The 21,472-nt window shown below is 48.4% G+C and overlaps 1 protein-coding gene across 4 annotated transcripts in view; it reads left to right on the top strand.

Moving 5' to 3' along the window:
* Positions 1-21,472, top strand: part of FGFR2 (fibroblast growth factor receptor 2) — a 98,053-nt gene that overhangs the window by 21,737 nt on the left and 54,844 nt on the right. For 3 of the 4 annotated variants that reach the window (XM_054581620.1, XM_054581619.1, XM_054581618.1), the window contains exons 3-5: positions 3,859-4,125; positions 4,985-5,062; positions 14,900-15,069. In XM_054581620.1, the coding sequence (XP_054437595.1) occupies positions 3,859-4,125; positions 4,985-5,062; positions 14,900-15,069 (515 nt within the window). The remainder of the gene's footprint in view (positions 1-3,858; positions 4,126-4,984; positions 5,063-14,899; positions 15,070-21,472) is intronic. The other variant, XM_054581621.1, reaches the window with a different exon arrangement.

Raw genomic sequence — 21,472 nt, 5'->3', positions numbered from 1 at the left:
AGGGCAGACCCCAAGGTAAGCCTTGTGTGAAATGGTCCCATAGGCGAGGGGAGGCCATACGCTTCCTGAATTTACCGCGCAGCAGTTACTGGCTCAGTTTTGCGAAGGAACATTGTTACCTTACTGATGTCTTTTGGGGAATTACTTACTATCTGTGAAGCTTATCTTTCTAATTGGAAAACTGGGTAATGGTTTTGACCTGGTTTTACTGGAAATAAAAACCACTTTAATACAGCAAGTCAGCTTACCGGGCCATTGAAGATGGGAGTCCGCCAGGAAAATTGTTTTGTATCTATGGTTGGACAAATTCAAGTATTCTCTGATTATCCTCTGAAAGTGGTGGCACTCGAGGTCATGGTGTGTGTCTTCAGCCTGGAATAATGACAGCGATAGTGACCCTCATGGACCCAATAAGTTCTAGCTTGGAAGATCAGGTTCGTGTTGGTTGGCTAGTTAGATCCTTATAAGATGTGGTGCCAGTCCTTACAGGATGTGGCTCAGTGGATTGAGTGCTGGCCTGCAAACCAAAAGGTCGCTGGTTCGATTCCTGGTCAGGGCACATGCCTGGGTTGCGGACCAGGTGTCCAGTTGCGTGTGTGTGAGAGGCAGCTGATTGATCTCTCTCTCCCACTCTTTCTTCCTCCCTTCCTCTCTCTCTAAACATAAATAAATAAAATCTTTAAATTAAAAAAAAAAAGCCACGAGCCCTGCCCCCCTCCTCCAACCTGGAGGGGCTGGAGTCCTCTTGGCGACGCTGGTCCTGCATCTCAGACACACTGGTTTCAGCAAGACCGGGTGGTCTCCTTGTTTCAGGTGAAGGAAAGGATTCTCAGTGAAATGCTTTTCTTTAAAATCAGAGGAATCACAACTCCACCTTTGTTGGGAGAGATTTCTCTGCACTGTGATTGCAAGTGTCTTGCTTCTCTTTTATTTTTTAACAGTCTTAGAGCATTCCACTGTGTCCACGACATAAGGACATGGATGGCTTCCCTTTCTCTGAAGGTGGGGACAGAGGCGGGTTGGTGGCACGGCTCCCAGTCTCGCCTGTTAAGGGAGGGGAGTGTTGCCGTGGACGTCCACCTGCTTCCCTGCTCAGCAATTGCTCGATGACCAATTCTGACTCAGAGGGAAGCAAATTCCATAACATTCTCACTGACTTAATAATCACACTGTGTGGTTTTAATAAATATCATTTTATGACCCAGGCTAATTATTGAAAATTCATTCTAACATTGTGGGTGCCATTTTCATGATGAGTTGTTGGAAACCGGGGACCCAAGTGACATCTGATCTTTGCTCGAACCGGCTGTTGAAAGGGCAGGACCAGGTGGCCTTTGGCGCCCCGTCACTTCCGATACTGTGTGACACTGTGTCTCAAGGATGCTGGGAGATGGTCTGAGATTTGGGGTCAAACTGAATTCTTTTTTTCTTCCCCTCTTCTATCTCTTGCCCTTTGTCCCACTTTTCTTTTCCTTTCCCTTTTCTGCTCAGTATTCAGAGTTCAAAATATGCCTGTTAGTCACTCAGTTCCATTGTATCAGGGCATAAACAGCGTCGGGGGCTGTGGCCCGAGAACCTTCCAGCTGAGTTCCCAACATCTTCCGAAGGGCACGTTGCCCCTCGCTTCTCCTTAGAGAAGCCTTCCCTGACCATCCAATGGGGAAGTTGGCAAACTTTCTGTAAAGGGCAAGACCCGAAATACTTTAGGCCTTTGTAAGCAACTACTCAACTCGGCCATTGTAATGCAACAACAGCCGCACACAATGACAACAAACAATTTTCATTAAGCAAACAAATGAGCCTGGCTCCGTGCCCACGGGGTGGGTGCCGTTTGCCAGCTCCTGCTCTAGAAAGGGCCCTCCCGCGCCGTCTCTGGGGGCTGCTGCCTGGCTGTGCTCTTCCTGGTACTACACGACCATCTCACATACCTTCTTTTTTTAATTTTTTTTTGTGGATTTTATACTTAACTGTCTCCCCTCCACCCCCTCGCTCCTGGAATTAAAGTCCCTCAACTTGAATTACAGGGACTGTTAAGTGCAAGGGACTATTTTTGTCCCTTGTTGCTCCCTCAGCATCCAGAATAAAGTGTGGCTCTTAGTAGGTGTTCAGTAAATACTTGTTTGTGAGAAAAAACAAACTTGCAACTTAACCTGCCTGTCAGCTGGGCTTTCTGCCCTCGTTTTGGGGCATGTGTGTCCATGTTCAATTTGACTGCTCTTTTCTTCCTTTCGTTGGGGTTATTGCCTTATGTTCATGTTCTGTTCCACACCTGGCCCTCTTGGGTCACACGACTTTGGCGGTGCCCCCTGGGGAGCCCCAGCCGTCCCGCGTTGGCCGTGGGTGGTGTGGTCAGGAGCATTTCCAGCACCAGTGCATGCGGCCCTTGCTGTCCCTTTAACAGTGGGGCTGAAACATGAAGCGGCTTTGTTTTGATCTCATTTGGGAGATTGGTGAAGACCACACTCAAAGGACTGGGCAATTGTGATGTTGCCCAGATTTGGAGCCGTCCCAGAGCTGGGAAGCTTTTGTGTTTTCTGGGCCTCGGACTTCAGGTACCATTCACAGGTCTCACCTGGAGGAATGGGAGCCAGTTGTTCATGGACTCTCGTGGGTCCCAGCCAGAGGCTCTGGCTGTTGCCCTTAAAGGCTTCTCTGTTCTGCACACACAGGGCACACGGTGCCGCCGTGCCCTGCATATCTGGGGACTGGTTGTGTTCAACATGGGCCACCTTCCGTGTAAACACCAGGGATGGCCCCGGGGGAGGGGGTGTGGGGTGCACAGACCACCACTAGACATGAGTCCTCCCTCCTGGTTCTTGGTGTCTCCTCAGAGATGGAGAGGTGGTGACCCACTTTCCTCCGGGTCAGGGTGACCGACGGCAAGCCTCACCCAGGACGGACTGTGGGATTTGGGCTTTGAAGGATGAATTGGGTTTAGCATGAGGCAAGGAAGGAAGGAGTAGCCCCAAAGGGACAGAGGCAGAGGCCTAAGGAGGCTGGAACCCAGGGTGTGTGCCGGAGGTGCGCGGGGAGGGATCCAGCCCCTGTCGGGGAGTGTTGGGCATGCGCCGTTCAGTGGATTTGTTTCAGGGTCCATTTAAGTACCATGGAGACCAACTCTTGGCTGTCCAGGGCATTTTACTTTTTGTTTTTGGTGTTAAAGGCTCTAGGCATTTAGCATGTTAAGAAAAATAGCTTGTCCCTGCTCACTGAGCACAGAATTCAGTCTTCAGTCCAGCAAAGTTCTGGCCTGAGCCTGAGAGCTCGCGAAAACTCAGGTGGCAGTGTTGTAGAAGGACCCACTAGTTTTGAGTTCGCAGCATTTTAAGAAGCTTGGCTTTGTGACAACCAGCAGTTTAGCACAATAAGTAGGTGCGTGCGTGCATGCGTGCGTGGACACAGTCATACAGTCATGTAGAATGAAAAGTTTGTAAAACGCACGTTCTTACATGTAAAAAAAGCCACACTAAGGGAATTTCTCCAGGATCATGTTGCAGGTCATTGCAGGCAGGCTTTGGATTGGCAGTTGACTTACACGTTTTCTTGAACAGTGTCCTCCCACGCTGGGCTTTGGGGTTGTGGTGAAGCCCTACGGTGGGTGCGTGGTAACCAAGTGGGGCAGCTTGTGTTGGGGGCTTCCTCTGGTTCCTGTCTCAGACACTCAGCTCTGCGCCCGAGGGCCACTCCTGGCTTCCTGGGGTTGCGGTGGTTGCGGGGAGAGGCCAGCCTGCTGGGGCCATTTGCAAAACGAGAACTGCTCTCCTGGGAATACTGGGGCCTCTACTGACCTGTGTTGGACGTTCTCTCCTTCTCCTCCTTCCCACCTGTCTCCATCTTCTCTCTCCCACCTTTCTGCAGAGCCACCAACCAAATACCAAATCTCCCAACCAGAAGTTTTCGTGGCTGCGCCCGGGGAGTCGCTAGAGTTGCGCTGCCAGTTGAGAGACGCTGCCATGATCAGTTGGACTAAGGATGGGGTACACTTGGGGCCCAACAATAGGACAGTGCTTATTGGGGAGTACTTGCAGATAAAAGGTGCCTCGCCTAGAGACTCCGGCCTCTATGCTTGTACTGCTGCTAGGACTGTAGACAGTGAGACTGTCTACTTCATGGTGAATGTCACAGGTGAGTTGGCCTGCGAGCACTCTGCTCTCTCTTCTCTGTAGGTGTTTTCTGGGTAAAATTTTATCGGGCAGGTGAAATCCTAGTGGGATCTGCTCATTGGGTGCCAGGCACAGAGCTTCATAGTTTGTTACTCTTTGAGGTTCTTCCTTGGAACCTGCTGTTATCAGAGAGGCTGGTCATTAAGAATGACAGGATTCTCATGTGCCAAGTAACGTTTTTCTTTTAAGACAGGACACATTTCTGTAAGAAAAACACATCCCCCCCTCCCTGCCTACCACCGGCATCCATGGCATGTAGAATATAGGATTGAAATTCAGATGCCGAAGATTTCGGATTCCTTTTATTAAAACTTGAGTTTCTCTCCTGGGTTTATCTTTCACGCAGCAGGGGGACTGCACAGCCCCCCTTTGTGGTGGCTGAGTTTAAAGTTTTGTTTTCACAATCTTAGTAAACGGTCAGAAGACCACACAAGGCTGAGTTTTTCTAGGGACTAATTCCTTCCTTGGAGGGGACCCTGAGCGCTGAAGGGCTTTGCTGGGAAGACTCTTTGGATAGTGCGCACTCTGCAGAGTTGCCGGGGACTTGAATACCACTTGCAGCTTAAAGCCCAGTTTCCGTATATCCAGTTTTATAGAGTGTTTTACATAGTGTGAAAGCAAAGAGCATTGAGAATCATAATATAGACCCACTGTCACCATGGAGAGAGCAGTGAAGCCGTGGAGACCATCTTAACCAAATGCGGTCTCGGACTTCGTGTGTGGGTCTCGGGGCCGTTGCCACCCCAGAGGACTGAGTGGTAGGTGGTGGCCGCCTGGTGCTTGGCAAAAACGCAACCACGGGTATGTTCTTTTGCATACAGATGCCATCTCCTCCGGAGACGACGAGGACGACACAGATGGCTTCGAGGATTTTGTCAGTGAGAACAGTAACAACAAGAGTAAGTAACAGCCGTCCCCGAAGGTCCCCGAGAGAGGAGAGCTTGGTGGGAAGCCCTGACTCTACCCTGTCTTCTTGTCGCCTCTTCGCCAGGCCCTGCCCTTGACCCTCCCCTTTCTCCACTGTGTCTCCTTCCCTGACTTTCAATTCTGAGAATAAACCAGCGTGATTGTACACCCTCCTCTACTGTTTGTTTGTCCTTTCTTACCGTGTCAGTAAGCCACTCTCTTTTGGACACAGTTGTGACTTTTCTTTCCTTGGTTTTCTCTTTCCCTTTGGTTTTTCACTATTTGGGGACAGAGCGGAACCCCATCACATACTGGTTTCCTTTGTAACCATCGGTGGTGCTGGACTTACCCCAGTGGTTCTCAGTTTGGGGGGGGATGCTTCTTCTTCTCCTCTGTCCTCTGGGGGACATTGGGCCATTCTTCCTGGGGGACATTGGGCCATGTTTGATTGTCATAACAGGATGCTAGTGGCATCTTGTAGGTAGAGGCCAGAGGTGTTGCCAAAACATCCGGCAATGTAGAGGATGGCCCTGTGACCAAGGATGCACTGGGTGGTGTTGAGGTTGAGAAGCCATGGCTTTTAAAATACCGTTGCATGCCGAGCAGAAATAAGGAAAGTGCCTTCCTTACCTGGCAGATAGAAAAGGGGGTCAGTGAGTGCTGTTTGCTTATTAAAAGGCAGTTAATACCAAGCATTGACACATAGGAGGCCTTTACTGGGTGAGTAAAAACGGGGCTGCTCGGAGCTGGCAGCCTGGGTTCAAATCCTGCGCTGCCACTTCCAAGTTGGCAAGCCATTTAACGTCTGTGCCTCAGTTTGTTCAACTGTAAAATGGGAATAACAACAACATCTGATGGGCTGTTACAAGGATTAGATGCGTTCATATCTGTACAATGATCAGGGAAGCATTTGTGAGTGTCAGTTCAATAAAGAAGATAATATATAGTGTTAGTTGTATTTTTCAGTAACATGGCTGGAATGCTCCCAAAGTGATGTTATGTTAGTCACTGGTGCTTGTTGTTTAGATTTATAGTCTACACGTTCTCAAAAGGATTTTAGTCAGTTAAATAAATTTAAACAAGGCCTAGATAAGAAAGACAACTAGTTATTAACATAGGCCCAGGGTATTTTAGAGGAAGAAGAGAAAATTGATCTTGTCAGGCACCTGCGGTAACGCGTTTCTTAAGTGGGGATTGGATTTGTCCTTGAGTCTCCTAGAACCCAGCAGCTTGGGCAAACAGGGAAGTATTTTGGTTTATATGGTCTTTCCCTCCTGGCAAGAGAAAGCTTGGGGCCGGCCTCACTGGCACGTATTCCCTGAGAACTTAGGAGGAATGAAACTTCTCAGGCCCCACCCCAGGCCCACTGAATTAGAAACTGGGGGCGTGAGTCTGATGCGCCCTGAAGTGGGAGGACCCCTGGCTTCGGCGTTCCCACGTACGGCTCGGCCTCAAACAGGAGTGCACTGTGAGAGATGCTGCTCGTAAAACAGTGGGTAATAAGGTGAGTGAAAGTGTCCGCTGTGGTTTGTACCAGCCTCCTAATGAGGTGGTTATATTTTAAGAACGAAGCCCTGGTGCATCAGAAGACATCACTCGCGTCTTATTAGGTGTTGGGCTCCAGCAGGGGAGGCTGTGCATGGCCGTGGCAGTGAGGACGGCGAGGTCCTGCTTTGGGCAGGCTCTGTATGGGCTGCCGGCTCAGTCAGCGCCCCCAGCACCCCTGTAGGGTGGAGGGAAGAGTTATTCCCATCCTATTGAGTGGAAATGCATGAACCAGTGAGCAAAAGGCAAAGCTGCGGTTCCCGGGGGGGCCTGTCGCGTGTTCCATCCATCACAGCGCCCCTCGTTCAGTGCCCAGGGTGACGATGGGGGTGGAGTGCGGAGGCTGGCATGGCTGTTCCCGGCTCTGAAGCAGCGCCCACATGTGGGCGTCGTTGCTCTTGACTGGGGGACATCCGATGCCGTCAGCTCGGTGGTGTTGGCATGCCTGGGAACTGCGCTGTCCTGGTGGTCCGTACCATGCTGCTGGTACTGATCAGCAACCCAGAACGACACTGGGGAAAGAATAACATGTAACAGCAAGGTAATGGTTACATAACAAGTAGGCTGAGGGAACTGAGGCTCTGTCTCAGGACTCCGAAGGATTACCTGCCGTAGACCTCTGGCTTTGCATCCTGAACGCTGGCCCCGACCGCTCGGTGACCAGGCTGACGGGCTCGGTCGTGGAGCGCGCCCCTTAATGAATGCCAGCCCTCGTTGAATGACTCGCCATGCCTTCACCTTGCCACCAGGGTTCTTTGTAATTAGCTCTCGAATGACACCGGCCCTGCCCCGAAATGGGTGCTCAGCGGTGATTAAGGGCCGGTGTTAGCTGTACCGGGGAGATACTGCTGTCGGGAGCTGCCTCTGTATGGTGCCTGTGAAACATTAGACGTGATTTAAAGCGATAGCAGTTCTTAGCTGGCTACTCGGCCTCTGCCATCTGTTCGTGTGATTAGGCCGGTCTGATTCACAGGTGCAGCCTGGGGCGGCGGAGATTAAGCAGCTGTGGCCTGTGGGGACAGAGGAATGCCATGGCCAGGGTAATTGGCAAGGCGGGGAAGGGGATGTTGCCATTAAAACAATTTTTGCCACCTCACATGTCAAATGCCTGACCTGATTAATAGGGAAAATTGTAGAAGCACCAAATTCCTTGCATTTTCATCCACCTGGAAAACACCCGTTGTCCAGTTTGATTCCTTTGGCGCCTTCTGATTGTCTGGAAATGCCACTGGGGTGTGTCGGAACGTTCCTCCTCAGTGATGTTAACAGATGATGCTCCGGTGACGGTGCCATGGCTGGACTTTTCTCAAGTTGTTTTTCTCTTTCTGGGTGGGTAGATGTCAGGTCTATATCTTGTGGCTTGAAAATATCTTGCAGGTTATTCCTTCTGCTGGTATGCTCGATTATTGTTTGATTTTGGTGGTTAACTGTCAAAAGGCAAGCTTAGCTGCCAGGTAGAATTCTTCATAGATTCTCTACAGAGTACAGAAAGCGTGGCACAATGGCCAAAATTAAGGCAGGATCGTTGAATTTTGGCCATGATACTGGTATCTGTTAATACCAAGGCCTGAACTGATTCCAGTAGGAATGTTTGGCAATATTCAGGTCGATTGCATAAAACCCAAGTCCAAAGGGGACTCCTCTGTGGCGAGTTTCTTCGTTTCCACAAGCAGATCCAGTTGCTCGGTATTGAGTATCATGTTCTGCCTCTTCACGTGTGTTGTCACATGGTGTTTCAGACCCGCCTTCGCAGTGGGCTGCTTCTAGTGGGTGAGGACCAGCCCGGATGGTGAATACATACTTTGCAGAATTGCAGTCTTCACATACATCTCATTAATGAGGGATCTCATTAAAAACAGGTGTCGGCATTAAGACCATGAGCTGGTCCACAACAATTCTCTGCCAAAAATGACTTGTAGTTTGAAACGATTTTGGAAACCACCTCTTATCAGGACTCCTTCTTGGAGATGCCCAGTGCCCATCAGCATGATCTGAACTCTGAAGTGTCCTGTGATAAAAGCATGTTTACGTTTGTCCTTTCTCAAGGTTTTCCAAAACTGATGGCCCCCAAGACCCGTTTTAACATAGAGCATCTATCACATCCTGCTGCACAGACTTTGAGAAACCCCCACTTGATTGATTTAACTTTCCCCACTCTGTTAAGTTCTTCCATCCCAGGTGTGAAGGGTGTTCTCGGGTCATATTTTAGCAGCTGACTAGCTGATGACCTCATATCTTACCGGTGCTAGACATTCCCCCGAGCAGAACAATCCTGTGATGTCATTAGAGACCTGGCTGCCGGGAAACGACACCGCTACACCTACCGCTTAGAGTGACCCAGCCTTTCTCCGGACAGAGAGTTGCTGTGTCAGATGCTTGTTTTCAAAATGCATCCTGGTTTTGCGGGTTTACAAGGTTCCGATTTTGTATGTTAGCAAAGGAAAGCATAATTGAACAAGTCCTTGTGGGAGGTGTCTTAACGGGTTATCTGGCCACAAATAAGTAGACATCGATGTCCATTTTGGGGGGAGTGATTTTTATTACCGCTAACTTGTGTGTAAGTGACTCATGTTTCTGAAGAGCTTGAGACTTAGCCCTTGGGAAGATTGTGATTGATAGAAAGTTCAGGTTGGCTTCTTAACTAGAGGGAGTTGGTAGCGCCACAGCTACAATGAGATTCCTGCAGCTGGAGCGTTCCTATCTTGGTTTCCTGCCTGTTGAGACCTGTAGCAGATGCCCATACCTGTGTCAGGGAGAAAGGCAAATTTGTTTGGAAGAAGTAACTAGGGAAGATGAAGGTTCTTGGCCTGGGATTTCCAACTCCTTTTATTGATTAATCTGCTGATAATAGTTTATAATCACCTTTGCTCTAATTGGGATTTTCACTTGGTAGAAGTTATTTCTAAGTTGGTACATGTTGGTTTCTTAGTTATGTTTACGTTTCTAAGAGTTAAAAACAAATGAACAAAACCAAAGGGCACAGGCTTCTTAAATTTTTTTTGAAATTCCTTTGTGTATTGGGAAGCTCATCACAAATTGGTTTGGGTGTTGGAGCAGGGAGGCCAGCTGGGGGCTTTCATCCAGCAGGCTTGAGGGAGTAGCTCTTCTTTTGGGGGCTCTCTTCCGTCAGTCAGCATCCCCAACAACCAGAGGGTTTTCTTTGGAAGGCAGGTCCTGGGAACTCCCACAGGACAACTGGTCTCCCAGTAGACTCTGGCATTTCACATGTGGGTCAACTCGCCTGTCTTGTTTTAATGTCTTTCCTATCGAAGACTTCACTGGTCAGCAAGTTAAGTTTTTTCCTGAGGTTTCTCAAACAAAGCAACTCCGCCTTATAGTTACACCCTCACTCACATCTCCATATATTGTTAGATTTGTTTTTCTCTTAGTTCATGAAAAACCGAAAACAAGTGAACTGCAGTCTACTGCAAGGATGGGGGGCGGGAGGTCCGGGTGGGGACTCTCAGAGACAGCCCTTCACCCAGGGGTCAAAGCATTCAAATGTCCTGATTAGTGATATTTTTAAAGGTCCTAATTATAGACTTAAGAGAGAGGTCTTAGTGGGGCTTTAGGGAGTTTGTGAGACTTAATCTAGGAGTTGAAACAGGCTGTGTTTTTTTACTTTTTTTTATTTTTGCATCAATAAAAATATAGTTGGCAGTCATCAGCGCCCACAGCTCACGTAAATCTTGAACTTTTGACTTAATTACCATGGGAGAGTTCAAAGGGCAGCCTGGAGTAGTTGAAAGAGCACCGCTCAGGGAGCTGGAGACTTGGTCTAGCCTCAGCCCGGCCTCTGGCAGGATGACCTTGATCAAATCACTTAACCTTTTGGGTGACGTCGATCACATCAGCCGTTGGGCCAGATGGTCACGGAGGTTGCTTTTGGTACAGTGGTAATATGATTCCATGTTTCCCTTTAAACTGCTGGGCTGCGTTCTCTCTTTTGATTTCAGAGACAGACAGGAGACCATAAACGTTGGATGTCAGGGATACGTAGGGGCTTTTGCAGGGGCAGGCTCATCAGCAGCCTGTGTTTTCTCATTAAGTTTAAATTGCAGGGTCAAAAGAAATCCTCTAATCCTGCCATTTGTTGACAGAATCAATATCTGCCCAGAACATAGATCCCTGGAAAGAGTGTTAGAACTGGGAGGAACCTTATCAAAACATTCAGTTCAACTCCTTCATTTTATAGCCCACCCTTTTAACAGTTGGCTGTCTGGTCCGTCCGTCCGTCCATCCATACACCCATCCATCCACCCATCCACCTGATACGCCATAGGCTAAAGTCAGCTCTGGTTGTACCCTCCAGGCACTCTACTCTTGTTGGTCAGCAGATGTCGGAAGGAATACTTTCCAGTATGGACACAGCCTGGGGATGGGAACTTACCTAAGTTACAGAGGCAGCCCGCAAAGGGACGACCACTCGACCCTCTGGGGTGGAGCTGGTGAAGAAATTGTTTTGAGGGAACATTGAGCGAAGTTCCTGTTGGGGTATGAATCTCCTGTTTAACCAGCCACATCTTCAAAGATGTCCACTGTGTTAAAGTAAGGTCCTTCATTATTACTAATATACCATAGCTGTTTCAGTACAGAAGATGATAGTGGCTGGGTATACTGTACCTCGATGATGGGATCAATGGATTTATTTTGGGAGGTTCTGTTCCTTTAACTTCATTATTTGGATTTGGTGACTAAGAGCAATGTTCTTTTGCTACATATACATACTCCATCAGAAGAGCCAAGAAAATAAGAGCAGAGGGGGTCATACCTATTATCTGGGTACAATTTGTTTTGTCTGCCATTGGAAGGTGACCTCACAATTGTCCTCTGTGAACTGGCTTTAACCCACCGCTCATATACCCCTGAGGTTATGCCTGGGAGGGTGTACAAAGTGGGTGCCATACCTTTCTTTCAAGCAATATGAGGTGGCCTTGGCTCGCAGATTCCTTTGAAATAAAGTTGTTGAGTAGATATCTGTACTGAGCACCTACTATGTGCTGAGGTTGTCTCTGCCTTGGTAGGTCATTGATTTAAGTGAGTTTCTTCTCCAGATAACAGTTTTTGGTGCTGTTCACCAGCCTCAGGATGAAAGAGGCCAGGTAGAGGAGTTGGTCAGGAGCCTGGCATTTCCATGTGTCTGGGCTGCTAAAATGGCAGGAAATACTGAAGACAGGAAGAGTTTGCAGAGGACATAAGGCCACTGAGAAAGGAAACACAAAAGCACAATTCCTATAGTGTAATTATTTTTCTAGACCTTCCAGGTTCTTCAGGTTTCCCATAAAACTAGTTTTTCTCAAGAAGAGCTGTCGTAAAATAATAAAATAGTTCCTCCTCTTCTGCATTGTGCCCATTAAAAAGAAATCCTTGAGCTTGAGGTGTTAGAGGAAGGCCTCGTCACCAAAGCACGTCATGCCTGTGTGATGTTAGCCTCACTGTCACACAGGGAACCTCGACAGCGTGGCTTGCCAGCCCCTTTGGTTTAGTCACGACTTGGTGTTATTCGGGGAAAGAGAACGTGGCGAATTCAGTTTTGAGTGATAGCCCTGTAGGTGATCTGCTTCTGCTTTCTGATGAGACGAGGGCCCCGCCCGCCCAGCCTCTCTGAGACCGCAGCCCGGCAGCCTGGTGCCCAGACCCTGCTGCACGGCCTCGTTGTCTGCTTTGCACCCGCAGATCTTATAGGTGCAGTGGTGATGATTGAAATTTCACCCCAGGGAGGTGGCCACCTGCCAGAGGTTCCAGCAAAATTCTTTCACCCTCGTCCCGAAGTCCTTCCTTAGGTGCCAAAACAAAGGCACTGGTTGCCAGATCTGTACAGGCCCATGGCATCTGGGTGATCCCATGTGGGCGGCAGCCTCACTGTCGGCTCAGCCTAGCGAGAGGGCAACAGAGTAGCGTCCCCAGAGCCTTCAGCTAGATCCTGCTGTTTGACATTTTAGGGAACATCAGAATCATGCCTACTGCTCTGCACGCACCTATCTGTTTGTTTTTTCTTTATGTAAGAAAGAAGGGACATTCCACAAGAGCCGCTCTAGCCGGTGCGATATGTAAGCTCTGCTGCATTAATATTTAGCTGATTCATATGAGTAGGCTTTTGTGTTTACGTAAACAAACGACTTGTGAGCAGACACCTGAGGTATGCCTTTTCGTCTAGGTCAGATTTTGGGTAGCGGCAAAGCTTATTATTTATTTTGTGTGCTTTCTGGTTTCTTTTTCATGGCTGTGGCTGTGGCTGGATTTTCCGCAGTAGAACCTTTTAACCTAAAAGGTGATTGAAATTGCTTCAGTCCGTGCCAGGTGCTGAGTGTCTCGTGATGGAGAGGAATCGAGGACTCCCCGGTGGACCCTGCAGAAGAATAGGTGTGTTTCTGGGCGTTTGACTTCCAAAGCCAAAGGACCACCAAGTCACAGATGTGCCTGGGTCCAGAGGACAGAATGTGGCCCATGCCTTCTCCCGTGGCTCCCCTCGCCCCCTCCCTCCCCCCGGACTTTCTCTCCCTGGTATTTGTGAGTGACCAGTTCCGCCTCACGTGCCCTGCCTTGGATTGTGTGGATGCCGCCTGTAGTGTGGGGAAAGAGCAGACTGCGTGCCCTTGTTAAGAGACCCCAGCTCCACCTTTTATAGCAGGTTCAAGAGTGGGGGTGAGGCAGATGCGGGTAGGAATTGTGGATGCAGTTATGCCAGTTCCTAATTCTACCACGAAAGCCTGGCTGTTAAGTGAAGGAGACTGTAAACCCCTAGGTGCGAGCTGGGCCACCCACAGAACGGAGCAGGGACCCTCTAAATCCACATCAGAGACAAAGACCCTGCCCAGGCCCCTTTTTTTGCCTCTGCTTTGTGGAGTGTGTGTGCTGTTGCTCAGTCTAATCATCATCAGAATAAGCAGTTCTGAATCCGCCTTTTAGAATGTCAGTGCTCTGGAATGTTCTAGAATGTTCAAGGCCTCATTAAAGAATGCTTTTAGGGGGATACTGGGATTTTGGTTACCTGCTTCCTCAGACAGAAACATACATGTGAAAAGTTAAATGCTATGGGAGACTTCAGTAGAAGTTCTGGGCAGGAATATCGGAGGCTGCATGCTTCTGGCCCAGGCTGGCTGTCCTGGCTCAAGTCTCGCATGTCTGAGCGGTTGCAGGTGTGGGTCCCAAGCCCATGGAGAAGCTGGTTCTTAACCAGCAGTGGACCAGGGCAGGGGCTGAGACAGCGGGCTCTGGAATCCAACTGCCTGGGCTCATGTCCTGGCTGACTCTCTTCCTACCTTCGTTGTGTCGGACAGATTACTTAACATTTCTATGCCTCTGTTTCCCTATCAGCAAACAGGGATCTCAGTAATGCCTTTCTTGTCAGATTGTTGTCAGGACCGATGTATTAAACAGGTAAGAGCTTTTAGGGCTGGTGGTCAAGCACACAACACCCTGTCAGTAGTGGTCATCAGCCGATGTTGGTGGGCGTGAATGCTTTACGGCGGCATCCCAGGCGGATGCGGTGGCTCTTGTGTGGATAAACTGTCCTTTGTTTGGCAAATTTAAAAACTTACCTCCTTCCTTGAGTTTAAAAAAATCACTCATACCTATGACTTGAAGGGCCATGTAGAGGGTACAATTTTACATTTTATCCGTAGTTACCTGTGAAGTTACCTGCGCCGACAGGGTGGCAGAATGATGGCATTCACAACCACCAGCGGAGCGGAAAAATACATTTTTTTCCATTAAAAGCGTTAAAGTATATTCAGTGATATGGCTAGTGGCTGTCATATAAAATGCCACACAAGCGAAGGTGGCTTCGAGAATTTTATCTGACCGAGGCGATGCTGTACTATGACGAACCTCTAAAGTGGGGCTCCAAGGATACGTTGACGTGGCTTTTGAGCACAGCTTGCTTTTCCTCGTGTGTATATATGATCATTTCCTAGGTGTGGCCATCTAAAATGCTACACTTTGGGAGGACTCAGCTGTTGTATGTGCTGTCACAGTGTGTATAAAGTAGCCTTTTAGAACATGATTCAACCAACATTTAAATTCTGGCACTAAGAACAAGGGAGAGAAGGTGCCTCAGACACTTTCCCCCCCTATTAATAGACATAAACTAACAAGCAGTCCATTTCCAGGGACCTCCAGCTGGATCCGATGTCAGAAAGTTTTTTCCTAATGCAAATCTTACCCCAAGGTTTTCAAAACGTCGGATCATTCTTGTACAAAATAAAATGATCGTACCTAGGAGTTTAATAATGGAGACTGAAGTTCTCTGTCCAACAACACTGTAATGTTGTTTTCCAAAACAGGAGCACCGTATTGGACCAACACGGATAAGATGGAAAAGCGACTTCACGCCGTGCCTGCGGCCAACACGGTCAAGTTTCGCTGTCCAGCTGGGGGAAATCCAACACCAACTATGAGGTGGCTGAAAAACGGAAAGGAATTTAAACAGGAGCATCGCATTGGAGGTTATAAGGTACAGTTATGCTTTCAAAATTGTCTCTGTCTTACAAGATTTCTTTATTCATTTTGTGAGTCTTCAAAAGTTAGCAGGAACTAGACAGAATTAAAAAACAACCCAGTCATGATCATAATTGATCATTTCCATGTTTGCTATTTTTAAAAAAGTTAGCCTGGACTTGCGTGTAATTCTCAAGTACAATCCCCATTTGCATTGTTCTTTATATGAGGCACGTTTAATAACAGAAGGGTCGAAAGTTGAGAGTCTGTTTTCTATATGCTTTATAGTCTATAAAACTAAAACTGCAGCAGAATTTGAGGAGCGTAAGTACAGTTGCTGTGTTCAGGCAGGATTGTATGAGCAACGGATGGACCTGGATTAGCAACCAGAGGATGAAATATTACGTATGGAGAGAGAATGCTGCAGAGCTGACGGAAACAATCTCCCTGTCTTCCGTCTTCAAGGATGCTCAACAGCCCATTCCGGACTGTGGTGAAATGTAGTCTTACCGCCCACTCGCTGCGGGGTGGGGGAGGTGGAAGTGGTCATCTCCTTGAGGACGCCTGTGGATGCCGTTCAGGTCTTGGTTCACCCATTCGGCAAAGGTTGATGGAGCGTCCGCTGGGGGCAGGCACCGTGCTGGACTCTGAAAAGCCCAGCACAGGTCCAGCTCGCAGGGACTCCCTGTCCAGCAGGGAAGGCAGACCAAAAAGCTGACAGGGAGGGCACTGATGGGGGTGAAGTTGGAGGCGTGCCGCCCTGCGGACGTGCAGGGAGAGGTGACACTGGTCCTTCGGGAGGCGCAGAGAAAGGGGAGGAATCTGGGCTGAGACTGGGGGAAGGATGTCTCAGAGTGAGATGTGGAACCACCAAATGATTTAGTGAGGAGAGGGCGAGCTTGAAGAATTTTGCCCTGGCTGGTGTGGCTCGGCAGGTTGGGCATCGTCGCGCAATGCAAAAAGTTGCGAGTTTGATTCAGGATCAGGGCACATGTCTGGGTTGAGGGTTCTGTCGCTGGTTGGGCTGTGTAAGAGAGGCAGCGGATCAATGTTTCTGTCTCGCATCGCTGTTTCTCTCCCTCCCTTCCCCTCTCTCAAAAAAGAAAAAAAAAAAGCATTCATTACACGAGGAAGACTTCAGGAACCTTATTATGAAATTCTTTGGTGCATTTGGAACATGAATGCACATATTAGTTACCTCTTGCTGGGTGATAAATCACCCCAAGATGTAGTGGCTTTAAACGGCCATGTTTATGATCTCATGCTTCCGTGGTCAGGGGTCCAGGTGTGTCTTAGCGGGGCCTTCATGTCAAGGCCTCTCACGGACTGGAATTAAGTTTCCAGTTAAGGCTGGGTTCTCCTCTGTAGGATCCCATGGGGCGGGGGCGGATCTGCTTCCAGACCCACCCATGTGGCTGCTGTCAGGACCACTCCCTTGCAGGCTGTGGGACTCAGGACCCTCAGCTCCTCACTGGCTGTGGGCTGGAAGCCGCCCTCAGTCCCTGGCCACGGGGCCTCCCCGTGGCAGCTGGCTCCCCGAGGGTGAGCAGACAGGAAGAGCCACGGAGAGAGCGTGAGGAAGACAGTGGCGCCAGCCTCCTGGAACCTAGTCCTAGGAGCGCTTCCCATCACTTCGCTGTGTGCTATTATGAAGTAAGTCACTAGGCCAGGAGATGTCCCCAGGGCATGACTGTCAGGAGCCACGGGGATCCCAGGGTCATCTGAGAAACCTGCATAGTGGGTACAAGAGAGGGCGCTTCAGCCCAGGCCACAGGTCCTTCAGAACCAGGCAGGAGAGAGTTCTGGGTGGCAGTGAACAACCCAGAAGGCAGTGAACCTGGGTGGCAGTGAGCAACCTTGCAAGGGCCTGATGTCTCACCTGCATTTAACTTAGCCAGTGTCACCTTTGATGACACCGAAGCCCCTGCCCGTCACTGCTGTGGTTAAATGGGCCTCTTTCCACCCAAAGTGCCCTTCAGCCCTCTCCTGAAATGCCACACACAGTTGCTCATCTTTAAAGAATTGTTTTCTTCTGCAAAAAATTTTGACTTTTGTTTTAACTTTGAAAAATCACCCTCTACAAGCCAACACCCAGAGGGTGGTAGGGAAAGCCTAAGAGCAAATGTCTAAGAAACGACCTGTGTCAGGTAGTTTCTTTGTGACATCTGCTGGAAGGGGGGTGCTGTGACCCTGAGGAAGGGGACATAATCATCAGGTGCCTGCAATGACTTGCTGTGCGTAGGTAGAAGCAGAAGGGCGATCTGTCTCTTTGTCCTGAGTTCTGTCCTTAGACCACGTGTAATGAGATTGGAAAGTTGGCTTTTTATTTTTTTTATTTTTTTTAAGAATGGATAGACAAAGATTTCATTAGGTGATGCTGGCTGTAAAGGAAGAGTTACACTGTTAAACATTGGGCTTCTGGGATTGTCCTGGCCACTGGATGCTCTCTGACAACATAATGGAGGCACTCCGGATGATTTATTAATAAATACGTCTTAAGTGTAAGAATGATGGTCAAAATCCTGGTGGTCAATGAATTTCCCTCCCTTGGAAATAAGTACAAGGGGCTGATGAGCTTCCAGAAACTCCTGGTGTCAAATAGGACCAATCTCATGATTACGGGTAAGGAGCTTTTTGCAAATCTGAATTAGTGATTGGGAAGACACGGGTGCCTAATGAGAAAACATGGCTTGATTTTTACCAGGTGCAGGCAGTTCAGTTTTAATTACTGATGACAACGTTCTGCTAAATGAAGGGCACCCATGTTCTAAAAGTAAAATGAGGACCCGTCAGCAGAATACCTTTAGCCTGTCTTTGTGGAGGCACAGAGGATGAGAGCATTCTTGTTGCCTCGTGTTCGAGCCGTTGTGGGAGCGACAGAGAAGTGGGATTTGAGTGCATGGGGACAAACGTCACTGAGCCCAGGGGATCCTGGGACGTGAAAGGGCAACACAGAGATGTCTCCTCTCCTGGGAATGTGTGGTTACCTAAAGTACAAGCCGCACTAACAATGTGTCGGACTCAGCCCAGACCCGGAGGTCACGGGGTCACAGGAGGTCAGAGAGACCGGTACCCAGGTACCCACCCACAGGCCCAGGCCTGCGCCTGGCCCTCAGGGCCCCTTCCTCAGGACCTGTGCCGAGCAGAGTCGGGAGCATGGTTGCCGATGCTAGGTTTCCCCTCTGATGTTTCTTTATCATGGGCATAAACGTTTTTCCCTGCCTAAATTTTTAAAGAACCACGCTTCTGCATGCTTGACCTGAGGGGACCGTTGTGGACAGTTTGTGGTTTCTGTCGCTCAGCACGCCCCTCAAAGCCAAGAGACCCGGTTGAAATGCAAGGGCCTGATGTCTCAGTGCCCCTCACCGGTGACTGCCGCCCTTCACTGCTTTATTTAACGAAGAAACAAGGTGTCAAGTTTTCCAGGATGTATTTTTCCAGAAAGTGTGACCTGACCTGAGAGTTTTCGCAAGCGTGTGTTATTTCTGTGACTTTATTTCTTCGTAAATTTCATCCCCCAAACCATGGTGTTGCTCTGGTGGCCCAGGTGCCTGTCTTGGTCTTTTTACCTGTTTGGGCATCGGGCGGCTTGGCCCTCACCCATTGCCTTTCAGCTTGTTTTGAAATGGTGTGCACGTGTGGCCAATGAAGGCGGAAGGGAACAGAAAAAACTCACAAAACAAAATCAAAGAGAGTAATGAGATGGGACAGAGAGCTCCTTTCATTTCATTAAAATGACCAATGAGGCTATTTGGGACTCTGCAGCTTGGTCCTGTTCATCAGAGAACTCATGCTGAGCCGTCCTTAGATGATTAAGAGTCAAATTATTGTTTTTTTCTTAGCATGTGGGCAAAGGCTGGTTGGATGTTAACGAATTTATTTAGAAGGATGAATCTTGACTTGAAGCAGAACTGTATCTCCCCAATGATACAGGTGCTTGAGCCCCACAGTGCCCCCGGCGAGTTGCTTAAGCGACCGTGCTTCAGGTCACCTATCCTTACAATGAGAAGATTGGCTCGATCATCTGAAACCTCTGATTCCTTCCAGCTCTCAAACTGTTTTAGTATTGAGTTGGCCTAAAAGTCTGTTTAGTTTTTTCTATAAAATAAAAGATACATTTTCATTTTCACCAATAACTTTATTGATTTGGATATTTTGAGGATGTCGACTGTCTCCCGCTATTGGCTTCTAGCGGGTAGAAGCTAGGGGTGCCGCTAAACATCTTCCAAATGTGTAAGACAGCCCCACAGCAAAGAATTGTTTGGCCAAAATGTCAGTAGTGCCAAGAAACTTCGCAAACCACTTCTGACGCGTTTGGTCAGTCACAGCACCTTCTCCCTACACTGCCCAGATCTTTTTTTGCATTTCAGTTGCATTTTTACCTTTCTTGAAATAATAAAGCATAGTAGGCCAAAAATATTGCATATCTTCTTCCATCTTCAATATTAAAATGGCTGCTCAAAAATTCACCAGTTTTGATAAGTCTTTCTTTTTAATGCATGCTGTTAAGACAGCTGTCACAATACAATCTAACAAAATTGTTTTGAATGAAGTTAAACACAACTAAGCACTTCTAGAGCCATCATACAGAAAAAAGAACTAAACTTTTTGGCGAACCCAATAGCATAACCATAATGCACCAACCATTTTTCATCTTAAACAACAGCAGGTTTTTTTAAAATAAAGAGGTTGCCTTTATAGCTTAGATGTTTCATAGGCCTCTGAACAGTTATTAAAATTTAATGCAGAAAAGCAAGGAGATGACTGAGATAATTAATAGGCAGCCTCAATTCCCAGCCTATTCTTTGGTAATGACTTAGGCATAAGGGAAGAGCACTCTCAGAAACCATCTTTCATGCTGTTGTTCACTGTGGAAGAACCAAGAGCCATCCTGGGACAAAGCCGTCCGTGGAAATGCGCAGGAGCCCACGGCTCGGGCCACCCCGGGGTTCCTCGCAGCCCCTCGGCACGGTGGAGCGTCTCCGGTCCACGTGGTTACTTTCCCGGTATCTTGCAAATCTGAGGAAAGAGAACCTAAAAAAACAAACAGACTGCTCTCTTATAATCACAACTAAACTGGTTGTGTTGGTGAGTAAGTTAATTAGATTGACATTGTCTACGTTACCTAAATGTCATTTTGAAGACTTTTGATTCAATGCTATGCTTAACCCCAAAGTATGCTTATTTGGAAATATCACTATTAATGTACTTGTCGATATTTTTATATTTTGTTGCGCTTTTTCCGAGCCAAGCCATTTCCGCTTCAATCGCAGATCAGGCGGCCTGCGGTGAGGGAGCCAGCGTGTGTGGACTGCTCACCGGCGGCGTGCCTCTGTCCCGTGCCTCTGTCCCGTGCCCCTGTGCTCCGTGCACTCAGCTCCCTGCACAGCCCGAGGAGGCGGACAGTGGACGCGGTTTTTTCGCCCTTTGTTATAGATGAGGCTTGTCACTTGGCTCCTGGGTGTGGGAGCTGCTATCTGGACTGAGGCGGTACTGCATCCCATTCCTGCTCACACTGAATAGCTCTCTTCCAATGAGGGCCCATGTGTCATAATAACGGTTATGATAAATGAGAACCATTTCCCAAGAGCATGTTAGTCTCAGATGGGCCAAGGTGGACTGTTGAAAGCAGACTTCAGGCTCTTTTTAATTATAGTAAAATATACATAACATAAAACTTGTCATTTGTTTTTAAAACTTTGTCACCACCCCAAACAGACCTCTGTATCCAATAAGCAGTAATTTCCCATTCCTCCCCCTCCTCACCTCTGTTTCAGGCCCTAGAAATCCCTAACTTACTTTCTGTCTCTGGTCTAGGTAACTCAGGTGGGATCATAGGGTATTTGTCCTTTCGTATCTTGCTTATTTCACTTAATATGTTCAAGGGTCATCCAGGCTGTTGTGTGAATCAAAGCTCCATTCCATTTTATGGCTCAGTAATGTTCCGTCCTATGGATAGACTACATTTTGTTTATCGGTTCATCTGTCGATGGACACATAGGTTGTTGCTACCTTTTGCCTATTGTGAATGATGCAGCTGTGAACCTCAGTGCACAAGTATGTGTTGGAGTTCTGGCTTTCAACTCATTTGGGTCTACACCTACAGTGGCATTGCAGTGGGTCCCCTGTGTGCGCTCTGCCCCAGGGCCCCTTTCTGAGCATCTGCAGGGCACCGGCATTTTGCAGTGCACGACCCGGTCCTTTGGAGAGATCCTTGGATCGGGAGCTGAGCGGAGGGAAGAGCCTCTCTTACCGCCTAGACAGCGCACCCCGCCCTGTCCTGTGGACACCTCCTGAAAAGCAAACTCCTTGGCGGTTAAGCATTAAACAGGTGTTGGCTCCCTCCCCATCTGCGTGGTGATAAGCAGCAGTCAGGGCCACAGCCCTTGACACGTGTAAGCCCCGTTCGCACACAGGCA

This window comes from Pteronotus mesoamericanus, unplaced genomic scaffold (assembly GCF_021234165.1).
Source record: "Pteronotus mesoamericanus isolate MK-2021 breed Mesoamerican mustached bat unplaced genomic scaffold, CSHL_Meso_final contig_657, whole genome shotgun sequence".
Lineage (NCBI taxonomy): Eukaryota > Metazoa > Chordata > Mammalia > Chiroptera > Mormoopidae > Pteronotus > Pteronotus mesoamericanus.
This window is presented reverse-complemented; position numbering and strand designations above follow the sequence as displayed.